General features: G+C 48.3%; 6 protein-coding genes across 6 annotated transcripts; 2 read left to right on the top strand and 4 right to left on the bottom strand.

Moving 5' to 3' along the window:
* Positions 1–284: 284 nt before the first annotated feature.
* N7533_002365 (GTP-Rho binding exocyst subunit SEC3) lies at positions 285–4869 on the bottom strand (the record flags this gene model as incomplete). Its single annotated transcript, XM_057099015.1, has 4 exons — positions 285–1209; positions 1260–2368; positions 2421–4498; positions 4704–4869. The coding sequence occupies 4 exons, from the start codon at positions 4867–4869 to the stop codon at positions 285–287; spliced, it is 4278 nt and encodes a 1425-aa protein (XP_056964151.1).
* Positions 4870–5610: 741 nt separating this feature from the next.
* Positions 5611–6879, top strand: N7533_002366 (nucleolar and coiled-body phosphoprotein 1 family protein; the record flags this gene model as incomplete). Its single annotated transcript, XM_057099016.1, has 3 exons — positions 5611–5655; positions 5734–6224; positions 6336–6879. 3 exons carry the CDS (start codon positions 5611–5613, stop codon positions 6877–6879), a joined length of 1080 nt encoding a protein of 359 aa, XP_056964152.1.
* A 3518-nt stretch (positions 6880–10397) lies between these two features.
* On the bottom strand, positions 10398–12066 carry N7533_002367 (oleate hydratase; the record flags this gene model as incomplete). Its single annotated transcript, XM_057099017.1, has 2 exons — positions 10398–11469; positions 11519–12066. 2 exons carry the CDS (start codon positions 12064–12066, stop codon positions 10398–10400), a joined length of 1620 nt encoding a protein of 539 aa, XP_056964153.1.
* A 196-nt stretch (positions 12067–12262) lies between these two features.
* N7533_002368 (uncharacterized protein) lies at positions 12263–12442 on the bottom strand (the record flags this gene model as incomplete). The annotated part of the gene is made up of 1 exon (XM_057099018.1): positions 12263–12442. One exon carries the CDS (start codon positions 12440–12442, stop codon positions 12263–12265), a length of 180 nt encoding a protein of 59 aa, XP_056964154.1.
* A 209-nt stretch (positions 12443–12651) lies between these two features.
* On the top strand, positions 12652–13266 carry N7533_002369 (glyoxalase family protein; the record flags this gene model as incomplete). The annotated part of the gene is made up of 2 exons (XM_057099019.1): positions 12652–13110; positions 13165–13266. 2 exons carry the CDS (start codon positions 12652–12654, stop codon positions 13264–13266), a joined length of 561 nt encoding a protein of 186 aa, XP_056964155.1.
* A 649-nt stretch (positions 13267–13915) lies between these two features.
* On the bottom strand, positions 13916–15753 carry N7533_002370 (F-box protein; the record flags this gene model as incomplete). Its single annotated transcript, XM_057099020.1, has 2 exons — positions 13916–14612; positions 14678–15753. 2 exons carry the CDS (start codon positions 15751–15753, stop codon positions 13916–13918), a joined length of 1773 nt encoding a protein of 590 aa, XP_056964156.1.
* Between the last annotated feature and the right edge of the window lie 223 nt (positions 15754–15976).

Raw genomic sequence — 15976 nt, forward strand, 5'->3', positions numbered from 1 at the left:
TGGGCCTCGAACCAGTGGGCCCCATGGCCACCAATCATGTTATTGCGCCGATCATATCTTAAATTCAAAGTCCCATATCCTATGAATGGTATCCTATATGGAGGCATACTATATGGACAGTCCAAACCAATACGCCCAACCAATGTCCCAATGCTGACTTCCAAAAGAGCAGGAGAACGAAAAATGTTAGAAGAAAGGAAAAGAAAAGGAAAAGAAAAGAAAAGAAAAGAAAAGAAGAAAAAATACAAGTGATTAGGTTGAGCAAACAAGATCAGTCAATTCCCTTATTTCCGGAACATCGCAGCCGAGTCCTCCTTACGCCACTCCAGCTCCAACTGTCCTTCATAAACCGTGTCAATAATACGACGCGTGCGGTCCCAAGCATCCTCGTACCGTCCCTCGCATTCACGCAGAACCTTAATCACCAAGCTGCGGCTCAATCCAGGGTCATCCGCATCACCAAAATGCTTCTCTACCCGCTTCTTGAGCATTTCAATCCCGCGCTTGATTTCCTTTGAATCGTACGAGGATAGAACCTTCTTAGCAACGGCCCGAGAATGGCTGGTACGGGAAGCGACATCGGCACTACTCCCATTGGCCAGGATCGTTTCAATCGACGAGATGAAATCGACCAGCTTGCCGAGCGGTCGGTGGATGACTGCGTCAAGGTAGAGTTTCATATGTTCGGCGAAATCTTGATGCGCCTTGTCGACCCAGCGTTGGAGAACGGGCAGATTGTGCACATCGACCTCCTCCGCGTAGTGGTTCATGTTCTCAATGAGAAGAATGTGGTAGTTTAGAATCTCTTTGTCCTCGGGGTCTCCGGCGCTGGCAGAGACACCCGGCGGCTGCCCGGGTGCCTCCTTGGCGATGAACTTGAGCGATTCCCACATGGCTCGGTTGATTCGCTCATAGGCGTCATTGACACTAACTCGAATGTCACAGAATTCACCCGATGGTTGCGACAACATGTTCTCGACCGCTGTCGAGAAGTGGGGGAAAACACGCATGAATGATATGACACCCTTTCGCTTGTTGATTTTGACTTTGGTGTCCTCCACGCCACGGATCTGATCATCCACAAACCGGTTGAACAGTCCCATCAAGCGAGAGTGCATTTTCTGGAGGCTGTGGATGATGAACTCTTGATTGGTATCGTCGACGTCGGCCATGGCCATCTCGATGGCGAATAAGATTCCAATTCCTTGCCTGGGGATTTGTTAGAACAAAAGGTTTCATGAACTGGAGAAGAAACTTACATAGGGTCGGCCTGAAGAGCCCAGTCCACCATGCTTTGAATATCGTTTGGCCAAAATGAATAGAGCTCATCCATGACTCCTTCAACCCGCTTTGCCATTGCGCGATCGGGGTCGTGAGATTGCTTTGCGGAGAAATCCGGGCAGAGTCGCTGTTCCGGAGACTGTGAAGCAATAAGATCAGAGTATTCGATGGTGGCAAGAGAGTCGAGATGGAAGAATTGAACAACAAAGTTCTGCTCCTCGGTTATCATATTCAATGTCTCACGCAGCGATCCGGCAAAGGCCTCGCACGGCTCAACTTTACCCTTGGCAACCTTCTTTTCGCCAGTGGCCAGCCGGTGCCCTGCGGCCGCTCGAACGGTTTTGCCTCGTCGAACAGTGAGCTTTCGTGCAGCCATGGTGATGCCTTCGCCTTCCTTTTCCTTCTCTTGGTGGGTGAAAAGAAGCTCTTGCTCGTCACCTGTAGGCTTGCGAGCCGTCCTCTTCCAAGCCAGGTTATTGTCGCGGAACTCATTTTGGTACGATGACTTGGACTGCTGTTCGTATTGGTGAAGCAGACTATGCCAGTCTGATGTGCTCACTTCTCGAGCGAACAGCATGAGAGGGTTGAACATCCAGATCTCGCCACGGCCTGCTTGTCGCGCCGCGTTGTCCAGTTTCAGAGGATCTCTTGAGACCGAAGACATAGACTCGGTACGTTTCTGCTCTGCCAGCTTGAATGCAAGTGACATGAATTGCTTAAGTCGTTGCAAGAATGCCAGTGCAGTGGAGCGGTACTCCTCCTTCTTCTGTTTAATGGCCCGCATCTGACCGATCTCCGTATTAGCATAAACACCAACACTGGCGTCTGCCTGCCGCTGCTTATTTTGCCCAATATCAGCATCGATCATGAGCATGGCCTTGTAAAGGGTGGACAATGCATTCTCGGTGCTCTTCAGGCCATCCATATTGCTTAGAGTGGCCTCTTTGAGTGGGCGCATCTCAGTGGAGGAAATGGAAAGCGTCTTGAGAAGATTCTGCAATTCGCTCTGCAAGAGCTTTTGGTTTGCAGTCTGCACCTGCAAACCTTGTGACTGGGCTTCGATATATGATACGTCCTCGTTGAGCGTCTGCCAAATGTTAGCGTGTAAACTCTCTAGTGTTTGGGTTAGTTCCACTTACATTGAGTTCGTGTGAGTAGAGTGTTAGTAAACCGTCTAGCTCCTCACACTCTTCGATTGTTTTGTCAATAAGGACTGCCAATTGTTCCACTTTTCCTTCTTGCTGCTCAAGATTACCCAGCCAACTTGTTGCCTCGACACGTCCAATCTCACGACGCACATCTGCCTCCAAATCCTCAATCTTTTGCTCGTCACTCAACCGTCCGTTCCAGCCGAGATCGGTAAGGATTTCGTCAAAGTCAATACCACGACCGTCTAGCACAGTCGCGTCGATTCCAAGGATCTGACAATATTTGAGGGTGTGGTCTTCACGGCGTCGGCGTCGGCGGCCTTGGGCTGCTGGAGATGGAGTTCTTGAACGAGTTTCCAGCCGGCCGCCTTCCGTCAATGAGTCTTTAGATTCCTCGCTAGGAAGCGGGAGAGCTGCCGCCTCTTCCGTTGCGTGGTCTGTAACCTCTACAGTGGGCGTCTCGACCTTTTGCGGTGGCTCGACAGCCGCTGGCGGTGGAGGAAGTGGTGCTGGTGGTGTTGATACTGGTAATTGCTTTTCCATCGTATCACCCACCGGACTCTTGGGCGCGTCACTATTGGTGCGAGAGATGGAAGGGGCGGGGACCACGCTGGTGATACCATCTGGCTCAGGGCCTTGTGTCTGTCCTTGTTGCTTCTTGGCCGCCGCAAGGAGCCGCTCACCAGCTCCGCCAGGTCGTGGCTTGAAAGCGCCATGTAGATTTGCAGCCTTACGGAAGGCACCTGCGATATCTTTTGCTGACTTTTTCTTAATCATAGGGCCCAGCCCTGGACGGTGAGCCTCATCATCTTCCTGTGCTTTGTCAGACGGGGTCGCCGATTCTGGTTCTTTCGGCGTCTCCACAGCTGGAGCTGGCTCTGTAGCCGACGCAGGAGTCTCGTATGCTGCAATCGCTGCTGCCGCCACTGTTGGATCTACAAGCGATGGCGTGGTCGCTGCGTTTGTTTCGGGGAGAGGTGTTTCTCGCGGTTCGTCGGCGAGTATCATCGGAGATACATCTGGAGGCACATTCTGCTCGAGTGGTGGTTGCGAAGGTTTCTCCATCACTGGTGGCTTGTCTACGGGCCCACGATAGGGCTTGTACTGCCCAACACTGCTGCTGCCCGGGCTTGGAGTTGGACCCTGGGTATCACCTGCAAGTGAACCCGGTGTAGTGGGCCGCAGAGCATCCGCGCTGGGTTGTGATTCCAGATGTTTAGCCTCGATGGGTTGTGCTGCAAGTGTTGAAGGTTGACCACTTCGCGACGAGGATGGCCTGGCCTCACCTTGCATGCTCGGACGGCTTTCACTTGTGTCGAAAAAGGTACTTGGTTCTGCGCGCTGGGGTGGGGGGATGCTAGGTGGCGGATTTTGAGGTGCAAATGGAGAGGGTGCAGGAGGTCTGGACCCCGTAGATGGGCGTGACATCTGTTCTCGGCTTTTCTGGGACCGAAGAGGCGGCTCCTCAGACGACTTTTGCCTAATTTCACGCGGTGCATCGCGGCTAGGATCACGGCTGCCATAAGAAGACGGCGGCTGGGCGGGAGGTGCAGCATCTGGTGGTGGTGGAGGACCACTCCGTGATGGCGGCGGTACCGGAGATCCTGAGGAGGCTGTTCCGGCCAGCGCTTGCCGTTCCCTCTCGTCGAAGCCGATCAGATTAGGAACTTTTCCACCAGTATATTTCTTGTAGATCTTGACTAGGCTGCCAATAAAGAACTCTTTCTCCTTAGCACTCCGAGCATGCCAATAATAGGGTTTCCCCACAGTCACTAGGAATCCAAGACTGCCGGCCCATTCCTTATGCTGTTGCTCGACGGGTGACCTTGGAACGAATGCAGTATATGATTGGATTGAGGACAGGTCATCAAGCATCCACGTCTTGCCAATGGAGAAAGATCCATCATTATTTTCACGGGCCTTATGCATTCGAACCCTCCCAGACTTCCGGACCGAAACAATGATTACTCGAGGCTTTTTGTTCTCAGGCGCCACATTTGGCGGGGCAGGGGTAGAAGGATGCGTGCCGTCCTCCGTGATGCGAACGTGTGTAATGTAGGACTCGTTCACTAGAACACAATAGTTGTCAGCTACAATAGTCTGGGAAATGGGGGCATGTCTCTACATGAAAAGTGGCTTGCGACAGCAGAAGACCAATGGGTCCGGGGTATCCCGTAACATCTCCGGCGTCATACATCGCCATCCCCTAGGGTGGGCAAAGGGAGCAGGTTCTTCACTCTTTGAAACTGTCAAGAGCTCAGGGTGGCAACTTACAGGTCCCATCAGTATCTTTCTTCGAGTAACAACTCTGAATGATGCGTTTCTTCTCGTCTTCGAACTTTTCGGCTCTCGACATGGAATCAGATGCGCCATTGCGAGGGTCGCCCCCGCGTCGTATATCTGCGGGCGGAGGCGGGCGGGGACGATTAGGACCGTTCATTGCGGTGTCTTATCCGAGGTAGTTGACACCAATATCAGTCGTAGAATCCAGAAGATCAAGGGGACATGATCAGACAGTCGATATCGGCCAGCCGAGGAACTCCCGCGCGCGCACGGTGTCAAACACCTGGTTTGTGAATTGGCGTTTGATGAGTAGAGAACTGTGCACACTTTTCGGGCACAGCTAGCAAAAAGGCGCAAGAGAACAGAGTCGACACAAGGCTTGGAGGTAGAGAGAGGATTCTGGGGTTAACGTCAACTCATCTGTTTGGGGTAGCGGGCAGGGCGGAGCTCCCAACGTGGAAGCGGGTTACCTAAGGACCCATGGGTCACCTTTAAGGTAGTTAAATGATCCGCCTAAACATTCTATCCAGCAAAGTCTGATACAGTTGTTGATATGAGATGGAATTGTTCAAAAGTTTTTTAAATTTCGAATTTTCAATTTTCTTCCCTCTTTTGTAATCACAAGCCATGCAGCCCATTTTCTTTGCTTTTGATCGAGGGGAGTTATTTCAGTTGCCTGAGGCATCAGGATTCTATCTAGCGCACGTGATCCTGCAATATTGACCAATAATGTATTGCCATATATTCACCGCCCACTCGGTAGTATACTTTTTTTTTCTTTGACCCGTTCCTGAAGCATTTCCAGACAGTCAGTTTTGGTCCACCTGCCACTCTTTCACTCGGTTCTCTCCAGCCCTCCTTTCGTTTGAAATACTGGAATATTCAAATATTAGCGACCATGGGCAAGAATTCGGCTTCCGTTAAAGAGGCCTCGACTAAGAAGGTGAGAATAAATTCAGAATCACCGCATCTGCATGATCGACGACAAAGAATTTCACTAACCGCGATTACGATTGGTCAGGTCGAGTCTTCCAAGTCCACTGTCTCGCCTCAACTTCTTTCGTCTGTCGCGACCTTCCTTTCCGACAATGGCTTCTCCAATGCCAGTGCCGCCTTCGCCAAGGACCTGAAAAAGGCCGGAAAGGCCGCTGATGCGCAGAACGCCCCGTCTCTGCTGGAATTGTTCCAATCCTGGGACAAGAATGCCGACAAGAAGGAGTCTTCCACTTCTAGCGACAGCTCCGACAGTGACAACTCGAGCGATAGCGACTCTGACGTTGAGATGCAAGACGAAAAGCCCTCCCGCGCCTCTTCTCCCTCTTCCTCTTCCTCTTCTTCGTCTAGCTCTGACAGCGATGCTGACGATGAGGATGAAGAAGAAGAGAAGGCCCCTGCGCCAGTTGTGAAGAAGCCTACTGGCGTAAAGCGCAAGGCCGAGTCCAGCAGCGAGTCTTCCTCTGACTCAAGCTCTGAGAGCGATGCCCCCAAGGCCAAGAGGGCCAAGAAGGCTAAGTCCTCTTCCAGCTCTTCTGCCTCTAGCTCTTCGTCCGACTCCGACTCTTCCACTTCTAGCAGCTCCAGCTCCAGCTCCGATTCCAGCTCTAGCTCTAGCTCTAGCTCCAGCAGCGACTCTGACTCTGACTCCGACTCGTCTGAGTCCGAAAAGGAGACTGTCAAAAAGGCCGATTCCAAGGCTCTGAAGAAGGCAACCAAGACTCCTCTCCCGGAGTCCTCAAGCTCTAGCTCATCTAGCTCTTCTGACGACAGCTCCGACGATAGCTCTGACGATCAGGCTGGAGGCGTCAAGGTTGCCAGCGGTACTTCTTCTGATACCAGCGCCACCATCTCTGCTGATGAGCCCGCGAAGCAGGCTGCAGAGACCCAGACCTCTTCCTCCAACGCTAGCCCAGCCCCCGGCAATGGCTATGCGAAGAAGAAGCACACAGGTGCTAAGCCCACTCCTCTCGCTTTGTTGAGCCAGCAAGACTACAGTCATCTCCCCTCCAACAACTATGTCTCATATGAATACGCCGAGCGTGCCTATGCGGATCTATCAGTTACTCGCGGAAAGGGCTTCACCAAGGAGAAGAACAAGAAGAAGCGCGGCTCTTACCGTGGCGGTCCCATCGACACGACTGGCGGCAAGTCTTTCAAGTTTGATGATTAAATGATTTACTCGATACCCATCAACAAATAGGTCCCTCACCGCGACCTCGAGTTAGAACAGCGAGAAACATTTTGCTTTGAGCCTGTTGGACCCATCATTGCTCCGGTTATGCCCTAGTGGAGTTGCTCTTCAGCTATCGTGGTTCAACGAGATCTAAAGGGTTGCTTCCTCGCGGTCCTTTGGATTTTCTTGGCCCCCCTTTTACACAGCACGGCGCTTATGGAGCTATTTGAATATTTTGCCGTGCGATTTGCACGTTGTATGTTATTTTCGAGCTAAAGTATACCACAAAAAGTTTGATAGATCGAGTTTCCGGTAGTATTTACCTAAGTATCTCCACCACCGATCTAATGACAATGTCTATATTCAACCTGACAGACAGGATGATGTTTACCGACTGGGGCTTCTTGCACACGGGTTCAATTGGACCCATCAATTCGACTCGGATAATTATAGATAAGAACACACCTCTCAAACAAGAACTGCAGATCGAAGAAAAATTGGACAACTTCAAATTGCCCACCGGCGTATCTCGTTTCAAAACAAGAAGAATTATAATAAAGAGGGCACCTTTTCTTCCAAGGCGTACAGTTCTTATGAGAGCTAACCAGTGCAAGTACATGACATGGCAAGCGTCAAGGCACAGCAGCCAGACCCATCATGATCAGCGCTCAACTTTAAATTGGTAAGCCGAGGTATACCGTTATCCAAGTTGAGACGCCATATACCGAAAGAAACAGAAATATGATATACACTTGGAATGCCGTATTTTGAAAAGTTTCTTCCTCAAGTTCATAAATTCTGACCTGTATCTCAGCTTCCATTGTCATAGCCTCAGATTCATTGGCCAATATCGGGCGAGAAGCATCGGTGTATGCTAACCAGGATAGTGTTCTTTGCCTGGAAAGCTAAAGAGGCGAATCAGTAGCGTCCCAAATAAGCATAATGATATCCATGGTATTTTAAATGATTTTGTTTGTTGGGTAAAACCGACTTACATGGTACGAAGTCTGCGATAGCGATGTCAATGCCCGTGGAAGTTTGATTTGACTGGATGAAGCAGTCACCCCGTGACTTCTTTGACTATTTCTCATATTTCTCATAGAAGAACGACCGGTCAAATGCCTTAGTTGAATGTTAGAATCAACTTTTGAAGAAGATTGTTCTTTATTTTCTAATAATTCAAGAGAGGTTAATTTGGAAATTGATACTGATATACGACTTTGAGACAGAGCAGTACGTACGACTAGTAATTTCTTCCATGAGCTGGAAGAATGGAATTGCCAGTAGAAGTACAGGCAGAATCTGACCAAAGCCCCATTCACTTTCGTCGCCCTGGCGCCCTTCGTAGGCGGCTTGTGTTCTTTCGTACAACACACCGTTTCCAGCGTATATCAACATCACGTACATTCTCAGTAGATCAAACGCCACCGAGAAAACAAACTCTCGGATTGGAATAATCATGACGAATAAAATCTGCCAAAACAATTTTTTGCGAGGCGAAATACCGGGGCTTTGAGCTCGGAGTAAGTGACGGGATGGCGATGAGAGTACCCAGTGGATGAGGTCTTGAATCCAAACCCAAGGGGGGGAAATTCCCCATATCTGGAAATAAAGAGTTTGTAATAATGCAGAGGGACAAGAAGAGCAAAAGGCAGTCCATTGACACGTAGATTGCACTTTTTAGGCTCCACCCTTCACTCATCTTGTCTAGAGCACATTGTGTCGATGCGCCATAAAGATTCATGACAAGAAAGTAGTAACTCCAGGTCAAGATCCTGGTAGGTATAATTGTTCCAAATAACACTAATATCCAAACATAGCGCCAAATTCGCTTGGTGAGGCTACCTTGTAGATGAACCGCGACAGTCATGAATATTCCTTGGAATGTCACAAAGGATAGATAAGCCATTTGCGAACCAATATAAAAATGATATTGTGTGATAGTGCAATGGGACGAGTATAAGACTATGAGAATAGACGTGCCAGTTATCAGTTGTATGTCGGCTAGTTGGAGGCATATAGACTGGAGACGCTCCGCTCGGATGTTGAAAGAATATTTTCGCCAAGCTCCGAATCTTAAGCAATGACAGCAGGATGGTAAGTGGATATAGTTCGATATTGTCTCAGCCAGAGGCACTATACATTGTCGAATGACAAACTTGGAAAGCATTTGCGTCTTGTTACGCATCAGGGAGTCGAGGTTGTTGTAATATTCGTTCGGTACAATTCTGTCATCGAAGAAATAGGCATAGAAAGCGAGGAGACTTGTGAGAAACGCGTAGACAAAGAATGAAGTTATAATCTGCAATCGAGTTGTCAAATCTTTGCTAGAGGCCGATAAGGTGCATCCTTGAAACATACCCCGATGCCAGCCTAGTTCATGCATAGTGAGTTCTGCGCTAGAAATGATTTTCTTTACTGCGAATTCTATAGCAAGGGAACTTACTATATCTGGGTTTCCATCAAACTCCCATGCCATTATTCTCACAGTATATTCAGTTTGGTTGGGACAGCGAGGATATGGAGAGCACATTTTAGACTGCTGATTCTTCGGTGTGCGGAAGGATGAGCAAATGAGATTTCCAGACACAAAATTTGCGAGAAGGTTACCGATGAGCCTATCTTGTGGAAGAGAAAGAAGATTTATGTATCAAGAATTATCATGGGAGCGAGGACATAAGACCTTCACATTCCAAGGATGTCACTAGTAGGCATGCGGTGAGTAAGCAAAAGGGCTATGCTGGTACTACCATACCCGAGCAAAGTGAAGCTGCGGACAGTATGAATTCCATTGGCGGGGTCCAAAGTGATCTACAAGAACAACAACCCGGGTGAAGCAAGTTCGAGAATGATGTACGCTGGCCCTGGGAAGACACCCTTAGCCGGACAAACCAGGAAATTGTATACGCAATATGACTACTGAAGATCTAGGATACTAAATGCGTCGTAAGGGACTGGGTTCAAGGCACTGGGTTCAAGGCATCTTCTAATCTGGCTTGGTGTTATCTAGCTTGGTCCGGCGACAAAAAAGCAAATATGGCCAACCTTGGAAGAAGTCAAGTCATTGGGTAGTAAGGTATTCTTAAACCTATGGGGGCTGTGTGAAAGTTCCAGTGCCAGGAGGCGAAATGCACCCAATGATACCTAAGCCAACTCAGTTGAAACGGGCCGGTGCAGGTCAAGTTGTCACTCTAACTTACGAATTGCGATTCCCACCTCAGCTTGCCCATTTGAGCTTTATCAACTGTCTATTGCGCATAAATGGCAACGATGAGAGAAGGCAAGCGCTTGGGGTTCCTTGTCCCTATTTGGCTGAGTCAGCCCCATGTGTAGATAGCGCATCGTAGCGCACCTAGATAGCTACATCTGCCTCAGTGATCACCGCCCATGGCACTACCTACGCTCATTATATCTTTGTCCATATGGTATTATCGGTCATATACCTCCGTTAGAATATATCCATTCAATTGTAGCACAAAATCATTCAGTATCTCACGACTAATTCAACGAGACAGTCATTTCCAGTAAAAAAGCCTTAGCAAATTCATAGGCGTAGAGGCAAGGTCATCATGCGCATTTTTCGGCAAAGGAATCCCCATCAGTCGCGATGTAGCTACCTGCGCAGTACGAATTCCATAGCTGATGTCCACGGAACTGTACCGCGGAATTTCGACAAACTGGCCAATGAAGCCAAAATTCAATGAATTTGCAGGTACGATCTCAGGGCGGTCGGTCATCGAGCGGACGAGTAACATGGAAGTCATCCGTGGCATGAGACGAGGAATGGTCATGGTGTGGTGGACCAAGGTTGGGTATCCAAGATGTCCAAGCACTTCTGTGAGAATCTCGGCACCAGAACATTGTTCCATCAATTTTTGGACGTAATTCCCTTTGCGTCTCGGGAACAACATGAAGCCCCAGATCACGTAGGTATCTCTTGGTTGTTGGCTGAAGACGGGCTGCGTAGGTATGCAAAGGCGAAGCTTCCAATTGCTTTCCTGTAGCATTATCATTGTTCCAGCCGCCGAATGGTCCGCTATGGAAACCAAAAATTCCCAAAGGGAAGAGTCTGCGGTGGTGATTGTGAAGGAAGCTAAAATCGATTCGTTCAGGCGAGTGCAAAAGTTGTAAGGGTTGCCAAATGTGAGCTGATTGGTCTCTAGCTCTAGCCATAATGCCCAATTCTCATCAAGCTCGTCGGCCGGTTCAATAGGCTTGGAAACAGGATGGTGGCTATTTGTACCGCTTGATGATCCTGAAACGGTGGAACCCAGCATCATAATAACTATATCTTGTGTATCTATCTCCTTTGTGATCTGGAATCCATTGGCGATAAGACTTAATCTAGATACCCTTTGTCGGCCGTCTCGGGCAGCGGTGACAACGATATCCGTGACTTTGGTATCAAAGAGGAAGTCCACGCCTAAGTTGTAGAGATAGAGGTATATAGGTCGAAATATAGATTCGTTCTGGTAATGTCCAGTAATATCCATGCATTTGAGGATACTCAGGTGAGGGTATTGTTTGAGATATTGACGAAGAGTCCGTCTGAATTCTATGGCGCTGTGCCAGGGTTGAAAACCAAATCTAGTAGCGTGAGTTCGAGTTCAGCACAAACACCCGAGTCCTAGCTTACTGGGCAGCCCATGTGATCCAAAACATACTTTCGAAGAAATTTTTGGGCATAAAATCGCTAATTTGATTCCTGCCCAGGCGTTTCTCACTTCGTATCATCAGCAATGCTAGATCCACGCGGCTTTTGATGCTCAATCCCAGCTTATTGAGTTGCAAATTTTCTTTGCTGTTTGTTTTTTGAAGAATGAATTTAGTTCGGTGGTGCGGATTTGCAGGCATATGACTCGCTTCTGCCTTTTGGATCTCTTCCAGTACTGTAGGGTCACTATCCCTCCCTGAGGGAATAGACCCCAGAAGCTCGTTCAAAGGCGCTCCAGCTGGGATTGGCAGACATCCTGCGAACTGATCGTACCCATGGCTGGAGTCACCCATATCGTGCAATGCTGCGCCCATGGATATATGTGAATCCAAAATGTGCACATTTCCCGGTGGCAGCTTGGCGCGCTGTACTAGATAAACTGCCGATGCAAGAGATGGAGTCCCGCTGCCAAGAATCCAGGCATGGGTTTCGCTTGGGGACCTTTTTGTCCGAGTGTGTGTCTCATCCATTAACACCTTGGCATATGTGATGGGAGAAATACTAGTAGCCGAAAAGTAGTAAGAAGGCCAAACTTGAACTTGAAGGTGTACGAATATCGTTGCCTTTACTGACTGCTATATTATACGGTCGGTATAGTATTGCGGGTCACTAGATGATATAATCCACGGATTGGGCTGTAATAGAACACTTGAGTGTGTATTAAAATTACGGCTGGCCAATGGCCACTGGTGCGGCTTCAAGTGGTAACGTCAGCGGGACGGCCTCCCGGCCTAGAGCAGCCGATGACCACTCCGCATCCTGCAAAAGTATGACCAGTGTATCACTGTGCTGCCCTTCTTCATCATGCCATTGGTAAGTCTCCCGTGATTCGTTCTTGAGATACATTCACCCCAGAATGCCTATTCGTGCTGGAACCTTGGTTTTCCAAAAATCCAGGTCAAGGTCACCTGCTCCTATCATATTCAATTTTTACAGTATAACAGTAAGCCATAATGACACTGGGTTACAAAAGCAGTTCGTTTTGCCTTTGTCTCAAACTTGGAACTTAACTATCATAGGTATCTCTGCCACATTTCCAACCCTGTGCAACCAAAATGGCTTCCCAGACACAGAATGGAAATTTGGAAGAAGTTTCCCATGAAAAGATTACAGCTGTAGATTTCCTGATCAAGACAGCTACTATTATACAAAAGATCGAAAAAAATCTGGAGCTTAACCGGCTAGATAGGAAGAAAATCCGCGAGCTCCTGAACGAATACTCCCGCCGTGCCGAATCAGATGGGAGACTTATGAATGCCGCAAGACAAGATGATCAATGTGCCAACCGAGGACTATTTCTGGCATACACTCACATGGAGCTACTATGCTGGCTGGCGAAAAATAACTTCAATATTCCATCGTCGTCGATAAGATGGTACAGCTTGCGGCAATTTCTCCCAAAGTACCGTATTCCGTCATTCTGGTCCTCCGCAAAACCATCAGAACTGAAAAGTCAGTTGAATCATATCAAGAGGACAGCTGCTTTGGTTCATGCGGATCTTCAAGCCCATCGTGTATGTCAAACAGATCATAAAACACAATCTAGGACTGTTCTAACTTTGAACAAGATTTCCGTCCCTGAAACCGCCATCGAATATCCTAGCGTTTCGGTAGGAGAGCCCGCCACCCAGCCAACAGAATGTGATGAACCCTTCTCCTCCTCTCGATGAAAAATTTTGAACTGACGAGGTTTTTTATAGCTTATAAAGAGCTCATGAACCGAGGTATTCAGGCGCAGAAGTCTCTCGAGGGATTGGTTGCGGCCTGAGGGCTTGGATGATTTATCCGAAGTTAATGAAGTTAATGGGTTTCTTGCCCTTTTTCGCTTTCTTGCCTGCCTTCGTGACATTAACGCGATTTAGTCTGATAATATCCAATTTCGTCTCTCTGTTGAACTGCCTAGGTGCCTTTTCAATGCCTTTATCTAATTTCGTCGCGTGTCTGACGGGTAGAGAGAGAAAACTGATCGGAGGCTACTTCGGTTTAACTTGCTAAATGAATGCTGAAAATACTGATAACTGGAGAAAAAGAAACCAAATTGCCTATTCAGCGCGCATAAATTCTGCAATAAGACACTCTATACTTAACTTTAAAACATATGAACGTCGTGTCCTAGGAGAATTTACTACTATTTTGTGGGCTCGAAACCGGGCCGAGACCGTGGTTTGACCACTGAAAGACCAAGATATTTTTGACTATAGGTTTATTTTTTCCGTAGTATGTCATATCGGAGTCCTGTATGTATGTGTAAACTCGCCAGTATATGCAGTCATTCAGTAGTTGTGTAAATGTGTAAAATCATAGATCTAAGTGTACGTCTTAATCCCGCCTTCTCCATGCACCAGGTTTCGCGAGCGGCTCCCATCGCCTATCCCAACCAGTTACCATCTCATTCTCCATATCATTGGGCATCAGATACCAGTATCCATGCTGTGTCCGCAGCTTGGAAGTTGTGGTGTAATCATCCTGAGCCGGGCGTTCATAGCCCGCAATTTTAAACACTTGATCCTCAGCAGCCGCAACTCCAGGCTGACCTTTTTCAACGCCTAAATCGAGGTTATAGTCGTACCATTCCTTCACCGGGCCAGTCAAGTCGTCTGTAGAGGCAAAATCAAGGCGTATGATACCATCCACGACACCAGTGTACACAGTTGGTGAGGATGGGGATGGAGTGGACATGCTGTATATGGGACCACGATATGATTGTTGACCTCTCCTGTGAGGGCGAGGAATATGACGTGTGAGATCCGGTGGGAGATTGGCGGATAGAAACATGGAGAAATCGTTGCTTGGTCGATCATCTCTATTGCCTTTATTTGACGCCTGTGGTGTTTGCGCTTCTCGATAATTGTAGCTTCTCCCCATGCGCAAGTCGAACATTTTCACCAAACCATCTCCACTTGAACCAGCCAAGAAACGATCGTTTCCAAGCGAATGCACGCAATACACGAGGTTTCCATCTGTCGTATCCCGATATGTCTTTTCGTAAGATCGCGGGGAACGAAGATCGTGAAGTCTAAGGTAATGTTAGTCACCACCTGTTGTTAAATTTGGGGCTGACTGTAGATATGGGTAACAAACCGTATAGTACGATCACCCCATGCAGCAAGGAATATGTGACCCGGGGACTCGCTGTGAGATTGTAAAGTGTCGAGGGGTGCAATTGAAGTAACACTGGCATGGACGCGATTAATCCGCTCCTCTATGTCCAAAGAATGAACATCTATCACCCTATCTAGGGAGACCCCTTCAGGAGAAATTGTTGAGATTGAAAGAGGCCTCTCCATTTCCCCGGTTGCCACTGCGACTTTTGATGGGGATAGCAATTTCGAGTAACGACTCCGCCCTAGGCTGCCCGTCTCATTGCGGATCCAGGCGAATGCGTCGACCTCCTCTTGATCACTAGCGGTGTTATAGAATGCAATCGATCCATCGTCGAAATGAGCAGATAGTGTCGAGTGTGCGCCTTGGCTGACATCTGTTCTGTCAAGTTCCAAGCCGTATGTCTTGAACTTTTTGCGATACTCATGGTGTTCTTGGGAAGGAGAAACTGCAAGGTGAACGATGTCGCCCCTCCTGCGGCCAAAGATCAAATTTTCTGTGTCGGTCTCTTTGCTCAACTCTGGCTGCATTATATGCACGCCACAGATATCCTCGTAGCTACTGACATCCTCCAGGTCATTGAAAAGAATCCAATTCATGTGAGGGTTCTTGCCCGATTGCTTTACCCGCACCACAAGCTGATGTGCCGCGCCCCATGCGAGGACTTCCTTCCGATCTGCCCAGGCCGCACCATTCCAGATCTCGTAAGAATCAATTGCAGGCCTGTATCCCAGGGTAGGATTGTCTCGTCGAGTTGTCTGTTGACAGCCAATGCGAGTGACAGTTTCAGGTAAGACGATAAAGCGGCCGATTACGCCGAGTCTGTCAAGAGCACGCGACCTCGATGTGAGGGCGCACGCTGCATCTTTCCAGAACGCTGGTGTGGGGGTACAAGGAAATTTGCTTTGTACTAAAGCTCGGAAAAGTCGGTACTCATCCGCGGAGATAATCCTGTAGAGCCTATGACAAGTTTGCGACAGATTTGTCAACGCATTTGCGGTCGGTAAATACAGTGCGATATGATAGATGATCTCCGATGGCAAATCAGAAAGCATGACGAAGGATTGCGTTTTGGTGGTTGTTTTTCTTTGTTGGAATTTGTTCACTGAGACTTGTTCATTGATGGAGATTTTACATATATGATTGCGTCCATTATTGTGATGGTGCTATTGTGACTCAGGGCTCGTGTTGCGGAATGATCGTGAAAATTGAGTCGCAAGATTCAATGTCTCGTCAATGAGTCCTCAAAAAATTGGGCAAACAGCGCAATTCAGTTTG

Source organism: Penicillium manginii (genome assembly GCF_028828005.1).
Source record: "Penicillium manginii strain IBT 31320 chromosome Unknown utg000002l:1.0-5564898.0:1.0-5567710.0, whole genome shotgun sequence".
Taxonomy (NCBI): Eukaryota; Fungi; Ascomycota; class Eurotiomycetes; order Eurotiales; family Aspergillaceae; genus Penicillium; species Penicillium manginii.